Source organism: Kogia breviceps, chromosome 16 (genome assembly GCF_026419965.1).
Source record: "Kogia breviceps isolate mKogBre1 chromosome 16, mKogBre1 haplotype 1, whole genome shotgun sequence".
Taxonomy (NCBI): Eukaryota; Metazoa; Chordata; class Mammalia; order Artiodactyla; family Physeteridae; genus Kogia; species Kogia breviceps.
In genome coordinates, this window is record NC_081325.1 from 19,682,600 (window position 1) to 19,702,431 (window position 19,832).

The window sequence follows — 19,832 nt, forward strand, 5'->3', positions numbered from 1 at the left end:
CACTAATTGAAGAGATTCTATAAATTTATTCTTTTATAATGTGAAAAGGCTTTCTGCAATGTAAATGACTGTTCATTTACATAAGGTGAAATGATAAGTACTTACTCATTTCTGCCAGTTTCTGTTGAAATTTGGACTCCCCTGGGAGATGTTTACTGCAGATTTAAAAAATGCAAAATATTTCATATGTATATGTATAAATGAAAACCTCAGATTTCCAATAACTATGTTTTCAATGACTTTTTATGCTCTTATTTTAGTGAGTAACTTTTAATTTCAAAGGTTTATAAATCGAACATCTAAAATATAAATGTCACAAATTTATGATCCTAGATATTTTTTCAGTGGTTCTTATGAAACACAGTTGCATTTTTCAAGAGTAAGCATTTAAAAATCTAATGTTAATCAAAAGCAACAAAATTTTATCAATAGCTTTGTAAAAAAATGACCAGATTTTTAACATCTGATATTTTCAATGAATTTCAGTAGATTTACATGGTGCTTTTAACTTTGGGTTGCAGTCACACCTATTATTTTGAGCAATGCTCATAATTTCCAAATAAAACTGGCATGAGAAGGACTGGTGTAAGTCGGGAGTAGGGCTGGCCCTCTGGTTCTCCCAATGACCAGCTCAGCTATTGAAAAACATTCTAACACGGCTCCTACCTTCCATCTGCTTCATCCGATCCTTCAATGTCAAAGCGCAGTTTTTTCAGTGGTTTAGGAGGGTTGCTTCCTTCAGCACTTCTTTTGAGCACACGGTCGCTGTTACACACCATCTGATTTATTTTCTGGAACTTCTCAGAAGTCTGCAAGTTATAGGTTTGAAGTGGATCAAAAATCAGGCAGAGGTAATATTTGCATTTTAATTTTTGCTTTTATGGACCAAATAAGAGATATGAAAAATGTTAAAATCAGACTAACTGCACCTAACTGTCCCAATTAAATACCTATTTTCAAACCCTCCTGTGTCTTCCCAACAACTCTGATGACTACTCCAAAAGTCCTAGTTCCTCGTTTTCAGAACCTACTCACACACAAAACCAGGGCAACTTCTCAGAAGCATGCAAAGTTGGAACAGCTTCCTGGAACCTTATTTTTGACAGATTTCTTTTTTCTTTTTAGAGCACAGCATAACTGGAAAGAATGTCACAGGAATTTAATAAGCGATGTTTAGTAAATAATAATTTTGGACTCTGGCTTCCCCGGTGGCGCAGTGGTTGAGAGTCTGCCTGCCGATGCAGGGGACACAGGTTCATGCCCTGGTCTGGGAGGATCCCACATGTTGCAGAGCGGCTGGGCCCGTGAGCCATGGCTGCTGAGCCTGTGTGTCCGGAGCCTGTGCTCCGCAACGGGAGAGGCCACAACAGTGAGAGGCCCGCGTACCGCAAAAAAAAAAAAAAAGAAAAAAATTTGGACTCACTTTATGGGTATCATGTTGACAAGTCATACTATATATTTGAAGCCATTATTGATGTAGTAGTATTTGTTGATATCCTAACTCTAATAAAAGTTTTAAAATAAAATATTAAATATCCAAAAAACGTGAGCATTTGAGTCCATCCAAGTATTACTAGAGATGATCTGAGACATTTATCTCCTGAGGGAGAATCCTTTCACAGCAAAGAAAGCTTTGGTAAGAAATACCAAAGGGGGCACAATACCTTATTTTATCCAAAGGACAAACACATGGAAAAACTCTATGTCTTGTCTATCTATTTCAGAACCAGAGTGAGATGATAATCTCAGTGATGTGTATTAACACATTTATTTGAACTCAAGAATGAAGTCAGACTTTCTGATAGAAATTAAATGTGATTTGACTGATTTGACAGTAAGGATTAGCTTTGCTAATTATGCTTTATTTTCCAAAAATCAAATGAACTAAGTTTCAAAAAAATTAAATGCAAAACCAGATTTTGATGGAAAATATATTTAGAGCACATGTACAATATGATAGAAACAAAATTCTGGGCACCTATTAAATTTATAAGATTTTCAGTTATCAGCTTTAAAATATGGAAGTACATATAACATTTTCTCAATTATTTTAGAGGCTATGGCAAACAAAAAAGTTTGAAGACCACTACTCTATACTTATACAGATCCAATCCTATTTATGTGGTCCATATCCCCTTTGTGAAGCCTGACAGCTGCAGCCTATGTTGAGCTAAATGCCACAGCATTTACTATTTATAACAAACATTTTAACATTCGGTCTTTTAGTATACGAACATTTATGGTTCTCTAGTTGTTTCATTTGGGGCAGTGCAGCAGGCAGATGCTAGAATGGCTCTCACTAATCCTCATCTCCTTGAGTGTGGGTTGGACCTGGTGGTGTCTTGCTCTTGACAAAATAATGTGGCAAAAGTGATGGAAAGTCACTTCCAAGATTACAACAAGACTGACTTCCATTTTGCTTGTTTATCTCCCTCCTTCCCTGCCTCCCTCTCTTGGAGTCCTTGCTCTGGGAGAAGCAAGCTGCTATGTTGTGAGCAGCCTGTCACCCTACGGAGAAGCCCACGTGTCAAGGAACTGATGGCTTGGGCCAAGAGCCATCGAGGATCAGCCAACAGCCATATGAATGAGTCTGTGAGAGGTCGTCCTCCAGGTGAGCCTGGAGATAACTGCAGCTCCAGGTGACACACTGACTGCAGCCTTGTCTGGAGAGACCCTGGATCCTAAGCCAGGCCTGCTTACTGACCCACAGAAACTGAGATGAAAAAAGGTTTAAGTTACTAAGTTTGGGGGTGATTTGTTACGCAGCAATAAATAACAAATATAGGCAGAGGGGTGGGTGGTATGAAACATTAATAGTAACGCACACTGAATACAGGACTGCTGAATTAGTGATGGTTAATGAAAGGCCAGCTAGAGTAATGGGTTCCCAGACTAGCATAACCATTTCAAAGCTAAGCTTTCCCCTGCATTCCTCTGGAACAAAGACCACCACAGACTCTGTCACTTACACTGGGGCATGTAACCAATTCCTTATCAATTTAACAGGGAAAGAATATCCTAGAATTTGGAGAGGAAGAAAAGCAAAAGTGTGTATATGTATAGAAGGAGACCAGTGGGTAAGGACTGGCTGGTGACATCTGGACACAGTGATTACATTTTGGAGTATCTTATTTCAAATTAGTGAATTTCAAAGCTGTTTTTTAAAACATTCCTCTGAGATTATATAATGCATATATATGTATGTATATACATGAATGTATACACATACATATTACATAATCTCAAAGAAATGTTTAGAAAACAACTTTGAAATTCACCAATTATGAATATGATTTAAAATTAAATCTGATTTGAAAATAAATCTGATATGTCTTCTAAATTCTATGCAACATGCCTGAATGAGGTGCTTGAATAATAGCATTTGTAAATTATAAAAATTCTCGATTTCTTTTATAGTTATAGTGCATACTATTGTACTTCACAGGAAAAATACTTACCCCAAATGATTCACCAATTGATACTAAGATTCTGTCAAGTTAATATAAAATACAAATTAGTAATGCAAATCATATACAACTGTACAGAGGTGAACATACACACGTCATTCTGAACTATCAGGAATACCAAATCAGAGGTTTCCTCTACCCCTAGAACCACTGACAAATTATACTCATTAGAGACTTACTTTGTCTGGTACTGCTAGTCTAGTCAAACACTGAGCTGGTTCCTTAGATTTTTTAAAGCAAGACCTGCATGTCTGCAAGAACATATTCTGCCATTGTTCACATTTAAAACGGGTAAAAGAAAATTTTAAGTTTATTCATACTTAATTCTTCATAAATCAATGACTAAGTTAACAGTTTAAATTTCTTTCACATTTTCTCATTAAAAATTCAAGTTACATTTGGCAAAAACTTATAAGTGATAATCAGAATTCTAATTCGGATCTATATATAGTATAGTAAATATATTTACTATATATAGTAAAGGCTATTTAACACATACCCTATAATCAGAAATCTCTTAGTAGTTTGTCCTTGTTTGAACCATATAATTTACACTCCTGATAATAAAGGTGAAGAACAGCATTAGCCTGACACAACAAAGATTAGATCATATGTACATGGGATCAATAAATATATGGATTTTATTGTCCTCCAATTCTTTGATAAGTGGCCATCATTCTATATATTGATATATTTGATTTAACTAAGTATGCTGAATACGTAGAGTGTTAAGATGCTTTCAGAAGTGACTTTTTTGCTAAAGGACTCCAACCTGGAAGTGATTTAACTAAGATCAGCAAAAAGCCATCACTATCAGCATAACATGGGTTAATTATCACCGTTAAAAATTTAGCTAAGTATACATTTTCATGTGTACAAATTAGACATGGTGTGGCATCTCAGCAGCTTATAATGTAACCTGTAGATATCAGTACACAGATACTCAACTATAAGAACACCAAATAAACAGAAGATGATACAGGGGCACATGAGAGCATTTATATCATTTGCCAATTATTTTCTACTTTTTCTTTTACTGTAGAGTTTGAAATTTTTATGAGCGTGCATTTTTCATATAATTAAACACACCACATGAATGTTTTCCATAGGGTTAATATATCCCCTTCTTGTTTTTCTTGCCCATTAAGTACAACTATATGGGCTAACATTTTCTGAGACTTTACAAGCTAATCTGCCTCCACTTTATTCAAATAAAGTCAGTTTTAAATAGCCCATGATAACACATAATGAGTCAACTGAAGTACTTCAAAAGCCAGAGAGCACTTGCTGTTGGATGTGGAAGATAATATACTGATTTGTAGTTGCACAGAACCTTTCATCTGAGAATTTAAAACAGTTTCACACTCATCATTTACCTGAGCCACAGCACCCTGAGACCTGCCCAAGTTAATACAAGGAGGCCGCAGGCAGAATTAGGGATGGACTTCTAAAGACTTAATTTACAGTAACCCACATTTAATCAGTCATCTACATTTTTATAAGCAAGATGAACACATCCACAGAAAGAGTTCACAGGACATTCAATAAACTCCAGAATAAAAATTCTTAACCAAAAGTAATCTACTTTGTTTAGCAGACTGGCTACTTACAAAAACATGAGAGTGACTTGAAACTTATCATCAAACTGGTGCTCAGACTGTTTACAAAAGAACAGACCCCAGCAGCCAGGAAAGCTGATGCCTTAATGTGCAAACCCATCTAAGTAAACAGATTATCTCCCACCGGACCCCCAATTCTTATCACATCACTTAATATAAATGAGGAAATTAGGGTCTCAAATCTAGCTTATTTTAAATGAAGAAAGCTTTGTGTTCTTATGCTTGGATCAAAATAAGCCCCTCTTATTCTTTACCACTCCCCTAAAAAGAAAACACAAACCTTGATCTTGGAGTCATTTTTGTTGGCATAGGCAGACCTTCTGAAATTTTATACGGATTCTTCAGGGGTGATATGTAGATGTTCCCCCCAGGAACCCGTAAAGGTGAGCTAGAAAACTTGTAAGGGCTTCGAGGAATGTGAGGAATTGGTGATAAGGTAGGGGGCTAGAGGAAAAACAAAAAAAGTAGATTACTTAACGTTTTAGTGAGATCCACTGCTTTATAATTAGATTTTCCCAAACAAAGGATGCTTTTTAACATACCCTGGTGGAAGCATACTGCAAAATATTTGTTTTCAGTCTCTGCATGAAGACTGAATTATAGAATACGATAATAGAATCATACTCCTCTTCTCTGATCAAAACACGTTTGAATGTCTGAGGAAGAAGAGCAAAAACACTTGTTAAATGAATTTGGGTATTCAACTCTTCAGATTCTCTTTCTTTTTTTAAAAAAATTAATTAATTTATTTATTTTTGGCTGCATTGGGTCTTTGTTGCTGCATACAGGCTTTCCCTAGCTGCGGTGAGTGGTGGCTTCTCTTGTTGGGGAGCATGGACTCTAGGCGCGCGGGCTTCAGTAGTTGTGGCACACAGGCTCAGTAGTTGTGGCTCACGGGCTCAAAAGTTGTGGCTCACAGGCTCAGTAGTTGTGGCTCACGGGCTCTAGAGCGCAGGCTCAGTAGTTGTGGTGCACAGGCTTAGTTGCTACATGGCATGTGGGATCTTCCCAGACCAGGGCTCAAACCTGTGTCCCCTGCATCGTCAGGCAGATTCTTAACCACTGTGCCACCAGGGAAGCCCTAGATTTTCTATTTTAATAGTTCATAATACTATTTAACAGTAAAAATTCATATTTTACAGGCAAAAACAATCCGAAAAAGCCATCTTAGGCTTGGATTATAGCTGCTCAACTAGCAGTGAAATGTCATAGATATATACAATATGTTTTTTATATATTTGTGTAAAAGTTTATTACAAATGTCCTGCTTATTATCAGGGATATAGTATTCCTTATTTACTTTACAGTATGAATTTGAATATTAAAGTGTGTTAACTTCCCAATTACAATTTAGTTACAAATAATTAACCAATAATATGAAAGTAAAAAGTTGATATGTAAATTTATAGAATACAGTCAGAACATATGATATAATTAATGACTGAAGCTATCCATATTATAGATATGTATATATCTGGAAAATTCTTACCATGGAAAATTACCTACCTCCTGAACAGCATGAGGAAGATCTTTGTATGCTGTTACAATGATTTTGAATTTAAGGTCTATATTCTTTACTTTGCATATGCCATACATGGAACACATCATAATCTAGTAAATAAATATGATATAAAAATAGTCAGGATTTTGTTGCATGGTTGTACTCTAAAAAACACTGTTATCTTTCTTTTAGTTTCAAAAAATGGAAATTTAATTTCCTACAGAATTATCTTTTCCCATCCTGAGCTCAGTTTGAATGTACATGTAAAGTATTTAAAGAACAGAATGCAAATAGCCAACTCTCAATTATTCAGGACTGATCATCTGGTTTGTAAATAAACCTAACTTTGGCTCCTGTTCCTTACATGTTTCTCAGAAGAGAAAAGTTGAAACTGGAATCAATTAACTGTTTAACTAGCACTTAAAAAAAAAAAAAAGCCAGGTGTGAAAAGGGTTAAAACTATTAGACAAAATAATATGACTATACTCAGTGGTGGTGATAAGGGGGATGCAGTAACTGGAAGGGGACAGGAGACAGTCTTCTGTTGACAATGTTCTGTTTCTTGATTTGCTTTCATAGATGTGTTCAGATGATGAATTTACATTAAGATATATCCTTATGATAAATGGATTACTCTCTACATATATTACATTTAAAGAGAAGGGTATTTTAAACATAAAAATAAAATTTGAAGTGATTTTCTGTGACTTTGAAATATCGAACTTTCTTAATCTGTCTGAATTTTACTACCTCATGTAAGAACTGATACCTTTTGCAACATTCTTGCTCCGATCTACCAGGGAGACTACCTACTCAACATCCTTTGTTTAGCATCTTAAACAGCCCCAATCCTACTATTTCTCCCATTTAGAATGCCATCCAAGTATCCTCTTTGCTAATTCACACTGTTCTCCTATTTCAATACTCTACCTAAGGTACCTCTCACACAATCTTCTTGATTCCAGATACCCAATCTCTTTAGAAATCCTTAGCACTACTGTCTATCTTTCTATATTATAGAAAAGCAGTAGACCCATAAGGCAATAAGTGCCTACTTAAAAAAAAAAATCCAACATACTAGAATTTAGGGTTCAAATATGCTCTTGTAAAATATACATATTTGTAGGTTATACCTTTATACAATAATTCATCTTTTGCTCAAAATATCATTCTTACTGGGAACAATACTACCGACCTTACCAAAATAAAAAGATTAAAAGGGAACATTATGAACAGCTGCATATCAACAAAATAGATATCTAAGATGAAATGGAAAAATTTAAGGAAAGACACGAACTACCAAAACTGACTCAAGAAGAAAAAGAAAATCTGAGCTTTTGAAGCACTAAAGCACCAAAAGCTTCAAAGGACACAATCAAGAAAGTGAAATGACAACTCAGAGAATGAGAGAAAATATTTGCAGATCATATAAGGATTTGCATGATAAGGAACTTGCATGTAGAATATATAAAAAACCCTTTCGGCTCAACAATAAAAAGACAACCCAATGAACAAATAGGTAAAGTATCTGAATAGCTATTTTTCCAAAGAAGATATACAAATGGTCAATAAGAACACAAAAAGATTCTCAATATCATTAGCTATCAGAGAAGTGCAAATCAAAACCACAAAGAGATATCACTTCATATCAACTAAGATGGCTATAATCCAAAAGGCAAATAAGAAGTTGGTGAAGATGTGAAGAAATTGGAACCTCATACACTGCTGACAGGAATGTAAAATGGGTAGCCATGCTAGTAAACAATCTGGCCATTCCTCAAAAGGTAAAACAAAGAGTTACCATATGACCCAGCAATTCCACTCCTAGGTAAATACCCTAGAGAAATGAAAACATACGTCCACCCAAAAACTTTCACATGAATTTTCATTAACATTATTCATAATAGCCAAAAAGTGGAAACCAAATGTACATCAATTGATGAATAAATAAACATGATGTGGTATAGCCATACAATGGAATATTATCTGGCAATAAAAAGGAATGAAGTACTGATACAAGCTATAACACAGATGAACAGTGAAAACATAGTAAGTGAAGGAATCCATACACAAAAGATAACATTATATGATTCCATTTATATGAAATGTCCAGAATAGGCAAATCTATAATGACAGAAAGTAGATTAGCATGTTGCCTGTGGTTAGGGGGGGGTAGGAGAATAGAGGCATGTATGCTACAGGCACAGGGTTTCTTTCTGACATGATGAAAATATTTTAAAACTGATTTTGGTGATTGTTGCACAACTCTGTTAATATACTAAAAACTACTGAACTGTACACTTTAAATGGGTAATTAGCATGGTATATGAATTACATCTCAATAAAACTGTTAAAAAATATTATTATTCCATAAACAGAGAAGAAAGAGGAAGATATGAGAGGTGGTCTTTGTAAATTAACTCATTCATTTATTCATTTGACACTGTTTTAGATCAACTATTCTTTTTTAGATCTTTTTTAGATCAACTAAGATCCCCGGGGGGTCTTAGTTCCCCAACCAGGGATCAAACCCGTGCCCCTTGCAGCCTACAGTGGAAGCACAGAGTCTTAAGCACTGGACCAGGGAAGTCCTAGATCAACTATTCTTAAGTCTCATGCTTTTTCCACACTAAATGAATTCTAGCTTACCACAACATAGAAAAAAGCCTATGATAAAGTTTCTTCAGTGAGTTTTACAGTGAGATCTTTCATGTCATTAAATAAGTAAAGTTACTGAAATATTCTCAAGCTCTAAAGCTCTCATTTGTAAGAAATATAGCAAAAATATAAAGGGTAGCCAACAAGCAAATATATATTAAGTCTACTAAATCGATGCAGCTTCTCATTTGAATCTAACCTTTTCTTAAGAAATCAGTACACAGCTAACAAGTAAGTCAAGTAAGAAAAGTGCATAATTTTCTTACCTGGTCCAAATGCCTGTCTCTCATGAGTTCATACTCATTTTGCAGTGTGTGTTGGAAAAGGGTCCATATGATATGTTCTAGTTCTGGGTGGTCAGACAGAAGGCGTGCACACAGGGTATTTAGTCGAAGATATGCTAGTCGATACACTGGAAAAATAAGGGGAATTAATCACATTTACTCTTAATTTTGTATCACAAGTGGATTTTTTCAAAACGTTAAATTGCTATAACCAAATGCTGTTAAATAGCATTTTAACATTAACTTCATCTCTACCACTGTTTTCCTTATGAATAAATGATTTGTAGCCTTAGCACTGTCCTAGATACTAGAAGGCAAAATAATACTTTGCTGAAAGCATTATTCAGCAAAAAATAATTCTTTTGCTAAATTATTACAGCATAAAATTGAGGTAGAGGGACTTCCCTGGTGGTCCAGTGGTAAAGAATCCGCCTTCCAATGCAGGGGACGCCAGTTTGATCCCTGGTCAGGGAACTAAGATCCCACATGCCGCAGCGCAACTAAGCCCGTGCGCTACTGAGCTCCTGCGACTCAACTACAGAGCCTGCCTGCCGCAAACTACAGAGCTCACGCACTCTGGAACCCCCACACCACAACTACAGAGCCCACGCGCCCCGGAACCTGCACACCACACCTAGAGAGAGAAAACCTGCACGGCCACAACTACAGAGAAACCCGTGCGCCACAATGAAAGATCCCGTATGCCTCAACGAAGATCCCACGTGCCACAACCAACACCCAACACAGCCAAAAATAAATTAAATAAATAAAATAAAGTTGAGGCGGAGGAAGAAAGATCCTAAGATCTTGTGAAATTAGACAATCCAAATAGGGTTTGTTTCAGTTCCACTGGTAATCTCTCATCACAGATGTTGAAAATTCTCACTATCAATATTCAAGAGGGTAATTATTTTTTAAAATAATGGAATTTCCAAAGTCCCTCAATTTTTCCAATCCTAAAAACAAAAAACAAACAGTGTATTTCTCTATAAAAATGCTAGACTTGTAGACTACCTAAGCGGTAATATGACTGTGATATTAAATTTAGAGAGTTTATTAAAAAATGCTAGTGGAACACAGGTTGGAGAAAAGTAATCCACAAAACTGAATTTTCCTCCATCTACTTTAAACATAATGACCCTTGGTTTAAATTTACTTTTCAAAGACTTGCATAAGGTAATCAGAATTTTTTAGTTAATAATTTATTCCCAGTGGTCCTCAACTTTGGCTTATATCAGACTTGCATTGAGGGCTTGTAAAAACAATGATTTTTTTTTTTGCCTCATCCTAGAGCTTCTGACTGAGTAGTTCTAGGGGCGGGGCTCAAACAAAAATTATCATTTCTACAACTTAGCAGGTGAGGTGGATTCTGCTGGTTGCGGACCACACTTTGGAACCAATGCTCTAACGTAAGGGCTTATAACATGCCTATAAAGTTCAGCATATCTCTGACTTGAATAAAAATCAGAAAAATGATTTATCACAGAGGAATGTGGCCTTTTACTTTCCTTCAAAGAGCTCCAAGTGGGTGTGTACTTGCATATATATACACATGCACAGACACCCAAATGACCTCCCCATCCCACCACATACACACACATCAGAGAATGCTACACAACCTGGTTACCAGGAAATGCACCTGCGCTAGGCCACAACACATTGTATAATCTCAACTCACACACCTGAACAGCAAAAGTAATGTTAGGAGCAAATATTTCCAGGCATAAATTTGAAAGCATAACAGTAGCAGCGAAAATAACAACATCTAACACTTTCTGAGTGCTTACTATGTGCTAGGCACTGTTGGAAGCGTTTTATGTATTAATTCATTTAATTATCTTAAAACCCATACAAGGTAGATTATTATTATTTCCATTTTACAAATGAGAAAACAGGCATAGAGATACTAAAGTTTTTTTTTCCTTTTTAAAAAAAATTGGAGTATAATTGCTTTACAATGTTGTGTTAGTTTCTGCTGTAGAACAAAGTGAATCAGCTATACGTATACATATATCCCCTCCCTCTTGGACCTCCCTCTCACCCCACCCCCATCCCACCCATCTAGGTCATCACAGAGCACCGAGCTGAGCTTCCTGTGCTTTATAGCATGTTCCCGCTAGCTATCTATTTTACGCATGGCAGTGTATATATATCAATCATAATCTCCCAATTCATCCTACCCTTCCCTTCCCCACCATGTCCACATGTCCGTTCTCTACGTCTACATCTCTATTTCTACCCTGCAAATAAGTTCATCTGTACCATTTTTTATAGATTCTACATATATGCGTTAATATACAATATTTGTTTTTCTCTTTCTGGCTTACTTCACTCTGTATAACAGACTCTAGGTCCATCCACATCTCTACAAATGACCCAATTTCATTCCTTTTCATGGCTAAGTAATATTCCATTGTATATATGTGCCACATCTTCTTTATCCATTCATCTGTCGTTGGACATTTAGGTTGCTTCCATGACCTGGCTAATGTAAATAGTGCTGCAATGAACACTGGGGTGCATGTGTCTTTTGAATTATGGTTTTCTCTGGGTATATGCCCAGTACTGGGATTGCTGGGTCATATGATATTAAAGCGACTTGCCCAAAGTCATGCCTAGTTAAGCAGAAGAGCCATGATTTGAATCCAGTCAGCCTCGTTTCAGAGTCCATGCTCTTGAGAGTAATCATCTACTAACCTTTTTTGTAAAAGAGTGAAAGGGAGGTAGATTTCAATGGCTTCTGAGTCTGGAAGGCTGAGGTTGCTTGTGCCTCTGAATTTGCAGTAGAATTTACACGTGTAGTTGACCCTTTTTTCTTTGGGGATCTTACAGGAGAAAGATACCTAGGTATATTCAAAGGAAAAGACTTCATTTGAAGTTTGCTAAGAATCTCTCTCTCTCTCTCTCTCTCTCGCACGCTCACACACACACACACACACACAGACACACGGCTGTACACATGCATCCAAACACATCTTTGTCTATTTAATCTACTGTTCTACACCAAATTCCTTTTTAAATACAAGTTGGAAGAGAGAGATTAATAGGAAAACTAAGCTTGTCCTTATCAGTTCTAACTCTATTTCAATAAATGGCTTTTCTTGGGAATTACTGCCTTATTTAAAAAATAGCTGCATATGTTTATATGTTCAATTCTAATAATTAAAGTGGGACTGAGTTCATAAAATGACTCCAGCTTAAAAGAACAAGCCACTGATATCAAAATATCAATTTCTCTGACTCCTCTCCTAAAAACATTTCATTGATAACTATGGTTCATATACATAGGATTTAAGTTACACATACATACTCCCTCCTAAATTATATAGTACATGATTATATGAACTAATATTTCAGGTAACATTATCAAGGCAGATTTACACCTGTATACTAAAAATATGTCAGGCATAAATCAAGGCAGAGATATTGGTAAAATTATTTCTCAATTTCTGACCTTCTACTGCTCTGTGTTGTCCTTTATTTTAGAGGATAATCCAGGTCTACTTTCTTTCTTTTTTTTTTTCAAGAACACTTTTTATTAAGGTCACTATTAGTAAAAGGTTTACAGTCTTTTAAAAATATTCCAGAATCTACTATGAAGAGCAAGTACTAGGGAGTAAACACCAAAGCATAACTTTCTAATTTTGTTTTAGTAGCTGAGAAATCATTCTGAGCAGGAAGTAGGATTTGTACCTTACTATGGATGTTTCTAGTACAAGCAATATATTTACTACTACACTAGGAAAAGGGAATCACCATCATAACTTTATAAGTACCAGGGTCTAGTCTATTATCACCCTTGAATTTCCCTTCAGTTCACTAACTAACAATATTGTAGACTGACTTAACTTGGGTAGAAGTTAGTCTCCCTTGAATTCTAGGTGAACACATTACCTCCTGGACTTCGCTACTTGAATCTCAGACTTAAGAAGGCCAAAGTGGAGCTCTTGATTTCTTTCCCATTCTTCCCATGTCAAGATATGGCTCCACATTACATCCAGTTTCTTTTTTTTTTTTTTTTTTTTTTTTTTTTTTTTTTTTTTTTGCGGTATGCGGGCCTCTCACTGTTGTGGCCTCTCCCGTTGCAGAGCACAGGCTCCGGACGCACAGGCTCAGCGGCCATGGCTCACGGGCCTAGTCGCTCCGCGGCATGTGGGATCCTCCCGGACCAGGGCACGAACCCGCGTCTCCTGCATCGGCAGGCGGACTCCCAACCACTGCGCCACCAGGGAAGCCCATCCAGTTTCTTAAGTTAAAAACTTAGGAGGTATTTTTAATTTTTCCCTTTTCCCAATCTTCAAACCCAATGCAAAAGAAAGTTCTATTAAATCTTCCTCTAAAATACACCGCAGAACTTTCCATTTCTTTGTATCTCTACTGACATATCTTAGACCAAATTGTTTACATCTCTCACTTGAACTACTGAAATCTTCCCCAAACTGGTCTTTCTACTTTCTTCCTTGCCCTGTTCCTTTCCCTCCTCCAAACTCACCTATACTTCAAATAGCAGCCAGAAACTGACCCTTTAAAAATACCAACTACAGCAAGCTGCACCCCCGCTTAAAACCTTAATGCTTTCCCCTGCCCTTCTAAAACCCAAACTCCTCCCTACGGCCTATGAGAACCTACAAGGTCTAGCTCCAGTTTGCCTCTCCAGCCCCATCTTGTACCATTCTCCTCTTGTTTGCTTCAGGGTTTCTTTCTGTTCCTCAGACCAGCTAAGTTTGACCACCCAAGGCCACTGCACTTAATACTGTTTGCTGTGCCTATAATGCACATCATGCAGATTTTGCCTGGCCAGCACCCACTTGTTCTTGAAGTCTCAGGTCAAATAGCACTTCATCAGAGAAAGCTTCACTAAACATTCTAGCACTCTCTTAGCTTCTCTCTTTCACATCATTGTTTCTTTCTATTACCGAACTTATTATATTCTAAAATCACCTTATGTATTAGTTTACTTGTTCACTGTTTATTTCCTTCCTCCAGAGCGTAAGCTCTATGAGGGGAAGGACCTAGTCCACCTTATTCGCCTTTGTATTCCCAGTGCCTGGAACACTTCCTGGCACCTAACAGACAACTGCTTATTGAATTAAAGAAAAAGATAAGGCTTGACTTATTTATATTTATGTATTACCTAGCAAACAAATTTATACATGAAGGCAGAAGCTCCATATGCTAGAAATACTTTGGTACAAATTATCATGGAAATGACATCTCTGGAAAACCGTTCCTGCACTAATCGCAGAACGCTGTAATGTCAATTCCTATACAGAAGTGGACAGGAACATAACGTCAGGCACATTTCTATGAAAGGCAATGTAGCTAGACTGCTTAAGAGCATGGGCTTTGGGGTCAGATTGCTTGAGTTTGATTTCTAATTCCTTCTTCATAGATAACGGAGGCTGACAGCCGTGTCTATGATCTTACAGGGCTGTTAGGTCACTGTCCAGCACACAGTGACCCCTCAATAAGTGTTAGCTATCGCCTTCCTCGTCCATCACACCATCATGCACTAATCAACCGCTTTAGTCTCTGACCCCGCACTACTCCCTTTACCCATTCTATGCTTCACTCCAGATGCGCTGAGCTGTACTCCCTGAAAAATGTTTCCTGCTTTCCTGGCTGCTATACTTTGGGGTTCATGCTATTTCTGTCTCTTCCCTCCTCTCCAGTTTCCATGTTGAAATCCTGCTCTACCTTTGAGAACTATCTAAATTGCCATCTCTGCATGAAAGCTGTCCTCATTACATCAAACCTGAGTGATTTCAGTAGCACTCTGTGCCACTGTATATGAACTTTATTTGGGTCACGTATCTTATATTCCTGATCCCTGAAAGCAGGAAAAATGTCTTATTCAAAATTCTATTCCCTACAGCTTTTGTATAACATCTTGGATTACACTATGCTCAGAATCTGTTTTCAAGTTGAATGGATTGACACAACAGATATTCTACTTACATATCTGCTGCAGTGTGATTATTCTGGAGAGGAAGGTTGAGAGTACAAGCAGGTTCAAGGTGATCAGCTGGTCCTTCTCGGTCCTTTGCTTGTTTAATAAGATCAAATAAAGGTGAATCCTATATGAAACAAGATGCCATTGAAACAACATTGAAAAGTATGATTCTCCAGTGTATATATCAAAATCATATGGTTTGACATGGTGAGCATTATGAATTTAGTCATAATTGACGAGCAATTTTGAAGTCAGAATAAGATTCTTTTCTCCACCTTGAAAATAATGACTGCCAATTTTTGTATTACACATACAATAAAGACTAGGAATATGTATAACTTCAAATGCTTGTATTAGAAAAGAAATTAAAAGTTAGGGAAAGAGACACAGAAGAGACCCAAAGAAAGTAGAAGGAAGAAAATAATAAAGACATGAACAGGATTTAATAAAAATGAAAACAAAGATAAAATACATGGTTTGATCAACTAAGCTAATAATTGGTTCTTTGAAATAACTAATAAAATTAAAACTCCAGTCAGATTGACTGAGAAAAAGAGAAGAGACAGATAAACAGTATTAGGAACAAAACTGGGGCTACCGTTACAAAGATGAGAAAGATAGTAGGGGACTGTTGTGAAAAATTTTATGTCAATTCATAGGAAAACTTAGACCAAGTGGAAAATTCCTCAAAAATATAAATTAACCAAACTCAATAAGAAATAAATAAACCCCAACAGTCCTATAAACTGTTAAAGAATTTGGATCAGTAATTAAAAGTCTCCCCACAAAGAAAACATCAAGCACCTCTGGTTTTACCAGTGAATTCCACCAAACATTCAAGGAATAGATAATTCCACTTTTGCTCCAACTCTTCGGAGAACGGAATAAGTAAAAACATTCTCTATCTCATCTTATGAGGCCAGTACAACACTGATACTAAAAACTGTCAAGGACATTACAAAAAGGTAAATTATAGCCCATTCTTGCTCATGAACAGAGATATAAAAATTCAGAACCAGAAATATTAGCAACCCACAACAGCAGTGTTAAAAAGAATATATCATTTACCAAGTTGAGTTTATCCAGGTTGCAAAATTAGTTCAACGTTAGAAAATCTATAATGCAATTCACCTCACTAATAAATCTAAGGTGAAAAATCCTGTCAAAATCAATGCAGGAAAAGTTCTCATTTAAAAACCCATTTGTCATTAAATAAAAAAGAAAGAAAACTCTTAGTAAACCAGGAACAGAAGGGTACTCCAAATTTGATAAATGACATCTACAAATAAACAGAAAAACCACAGCAAACATTATATGTAGTGGTGAAATGTTAAGAGCATTCCCCTTAAAAAATCAGAGATAAGAGAAGGTTGTCCCATTATCATGCTTTCTATTCAGCATTATACTTGAAGTTCCAGTCTGCTCAATAAGTCAAAGAAAAAAGAGTGGAAAGGAAGAAAGAACAAAAATACCATTATTCACAAATGATTTATCTGTTGATAAAGAAAATTCAAAAGGATCTACAGTGAAATTATTAGAATAAGAGAGATTAGCAAGGTTTCTGTACTGTTATGAAATCAATATGAAAAATAATTATATTTCTATATACCAAGCAAACAATTTAAAAGCATAATTTTAAAAATACCATTTACAAAAAAGTAAAACCAGCAGTAAGAACCATTAAAAACCTTGATTCAAAAATTGTAACGTTCTCAAGGTGAAAGCTTGCAAGTCCATAAAAATGGGGGCCATATATATATATATATATATATATATATATATATATATATATTCTACTCTTTTAGTACTTGAACTAAAGGGCAAGAAACAGACAGATGGCCATGATGCTAGGTTTATTCCAAAAGGAAAAGCGGTGTATTCGTAAATAAAAATACAAAACACTGTAGAATATAAGTAGATTTTGTAAAAATATGAAGATAGTCTATTCAATAAAGTGAAAAATTAGCTAACAATTTGAAAAAAAAATTATTATACTTTCATAATATATAGAAAACAATTACTTATGTTAAAAAACAAAATTGAAAAAGTATGAGAAGTATATGAGAATATCTTTATAACTTAAAAAAAAATCTTTTTTCACCTTTACTGAAGTATAATTGACAAAAATCATATATATTTAAGGTTCACAATGTGATGGCTTCATACACTGTGAAATGATCACCACAATCAAGCTAATTAGCATTCATTACCTCACACAGTTACCTTTTTTTTTCTTTTCATCCCTTCACCCCCTTCTTTATAACTTCTTTATTTTTAAAATTTTAAATGTTATTTTTTATATACAGCATGTTCTTATTAGTCATCAATTTTATATACATCACTGTATACTATGTCAAACCCAATCGCCCATTTCAGCATACCACCATCCCCACCCCCCTGCGGCTTTCCCCACCTTGCTGTCCATACGTTTGTTCTCTACATCTGTGTCTCAACTTCTGCCCTGCAAACCAGTTCATCTGTACCATTTTTCTAGGTTCCACATACATGCATTAATATATGATATTTGTTTTTCTCTTTCTGATTTACTTTACTCTGTATGACAGTCTCTAGATCCATCCATGTCTCAACAAATGACTCAATTTCGTTCATTTTTATGGCTGAGTAATATTCCACTGTATATATGTACCACATCTTCTTTATCCATTCGTCTGTCAATGGGCATTTAGGTTGCTTCCATGACCTGGCTATTGTAAACAGTGCTGAAGTGAACACAGGGGTGCACGTGTCTTTTTGAATTATGGTTTTCTCTGGGTATATGCCCAGTAGTGGGATTGCTAGATCATATGGTAATTCTATTTTTAGTTTTTTAAGCAACCTCCATACTGTTCTCCACAGTGGCTGTATCAGTTTACATTCCCACCAACAGTGCAAGAGGGTTCCCTTTTCTCCACACCCTCTCCAGCATTTGTAGTTTGTAGATTTTCTGATGATGCCCATTCTAACTGGTGTGAGGTGATACCTCATTGTAGTTTTGATTTGCATTTCTCTAATAATTAGTGAGGTTGAGCAGCTTTTCATGTGCTTCTTGGCCATGTGTATGTTTCCTTTGGAGAAATGTCTATTTAGGTCTTCTGCCCATATTAGGATTGGGTTGTTTGTTTCTTTAATATTGAGCTGCATGAGCTGTTTATATATTTTGGAGATTAATCCTTTGTCCGCTGATTCGTTTGCAAATATTTTCTCCCATTCTGAGGGTTGTCTTTTCGTCTTGTTTACGGTTTCCTTTGCTGTGCAAAAGCTTTGAAGTGTCATTAGGTCCCATTTGTTTATTTTTCTTTTTATTTCCATTACTCTACGAGGTGGATCAAAAAAGATCCTGCTGTGATTTATGTCAAAGAGTGTTCTTCCTATGTTTTCCTCTAAGAGTTTTATAGCTTCCAGTCTTACATTTAGGTCTCTAATCCATTTTGAGTTTATTTTTGTGTATGGTGTTTGAGAGTGTTCTAATTTCATTCTTTTACATGGAGCTGTCCAGTTTCCCCAGCACCACTTATTGAAGAGACTGTCTTTTCTCCATTGTATATGCTTGCCTCCTTTGTAATAGATTAGTTGACCATAGGTGCATGGGTTTATCTCTGGGCTTTCTATCTTGTTCCATTGATCTATGTTTCTGTTTTTATGTCAGTACCATATTGTCTTGATTACTGTACCTTTGTAGCATAGTCTGAAGTCAGGGAGTCTGATTCCTCCAGCTCCGTTTTTTTCCCCTCAAGACTACTTTGGTTATTTGGGGTCTTTTGTGTCTCCATACAAATTTTAAGATTATTTGTTCTAGTCTCATAAAAAATGCCATTGGTAATTTGATAGGGATTGCACTGAATCTGTAGATTGCTTTGGGTAGTATAGTCATTTTCACAATGTTGATTCTTCCAATCCAAGAACATGGCCTATCTCTCCAGATCTGTTGGTATCATCTTTAATTTCTTTCATCAGTGTCTTATAGTTTTCTGCATACAGGTCTTTTGTCTCCCTAGATAGGTTTATTCCTAGGTATTTTATTCTTTTTGTTGCAGTGGTAAATGGGAGTATTTCCTTAATTTCTCTTTCAGATTTTTCATCATTAGTGTATAGGAATGCAAGAGATATTTGTGCATTAATTTGGTATCCTGCAACTTTACCAAATTCATTGATTAGCTCTAGTAGTTTTCTGGTGGCATCTTTAGGATTCTCCATGTATAGTATCATGTCATCTGCAAACAGTGACAGTTTTACTTCTTCTTTTCCAATTTGTATTCCTTTTCTTTTTCTTCTCTGACTGCCGTGGCTAGGACTTCCAAAACTATGTTGAATAACAGTGGTGAGAGTGGACATCCTTGTCTTGTTCCTGAT

At 36.1% G+C, this 19,832-nt stretch overlaps 1 protein-coding gene across 7 annotated transcripts in view; it reads right to left on the reverse strand.

Annotated features, from left to right (window-relative positions):
- Window positions 1–19,832, reverse strand: part of RB1 (RB transcriptional corepressor 1) — a 132,291-nt gene that overhangs the window by 5,657 nt on the left and 106,802 nt on the right. For all 7 annotated transcript variants that reach the window (XR_010837248.1, XM_067016698.1, XM_067016695.1 and 4 more), the window contains exons 18-26: window positions 15,488–15,606; window positions 12,227–12,372; window positions 9,512–9,657; window positions 6,593–6,697; window positions 5,629–5,742; window positions 5,367–5,530; window positions 3,459–3,489; window positions 667–809; window positions 106–155 (exon numbers count right to left, since the gene is read on the reverse strand). Coding sequence is in view for 6 of the 7 variants with exons in the window: in XM_067016698.1 (XP_066872799.1) it covers window positions 106–155; window positions 667–809; window positions 3,459–3,489; window positions 5,367–5,530; window positions 5,629–5,742; window positions 6,593–6,697; window positions 9,512–9,657; window positions 12,227–12,372; window positions 15,488–15,606 (1,018 nt within the window). In the remaining variant the exon portion in view is untranslated. The remainder of the gene's footprint in view (window positions 1–105; window positions 156–666; window positions 810–3,458; window positions 3,490–5,366; window positions 5,531–5,628; window positions 5,743–6,592; window positions 6,698–9,511; window positions 9,658–12,226; window positions 12,373–15,487; window positions 15,607–19,832) is intronic.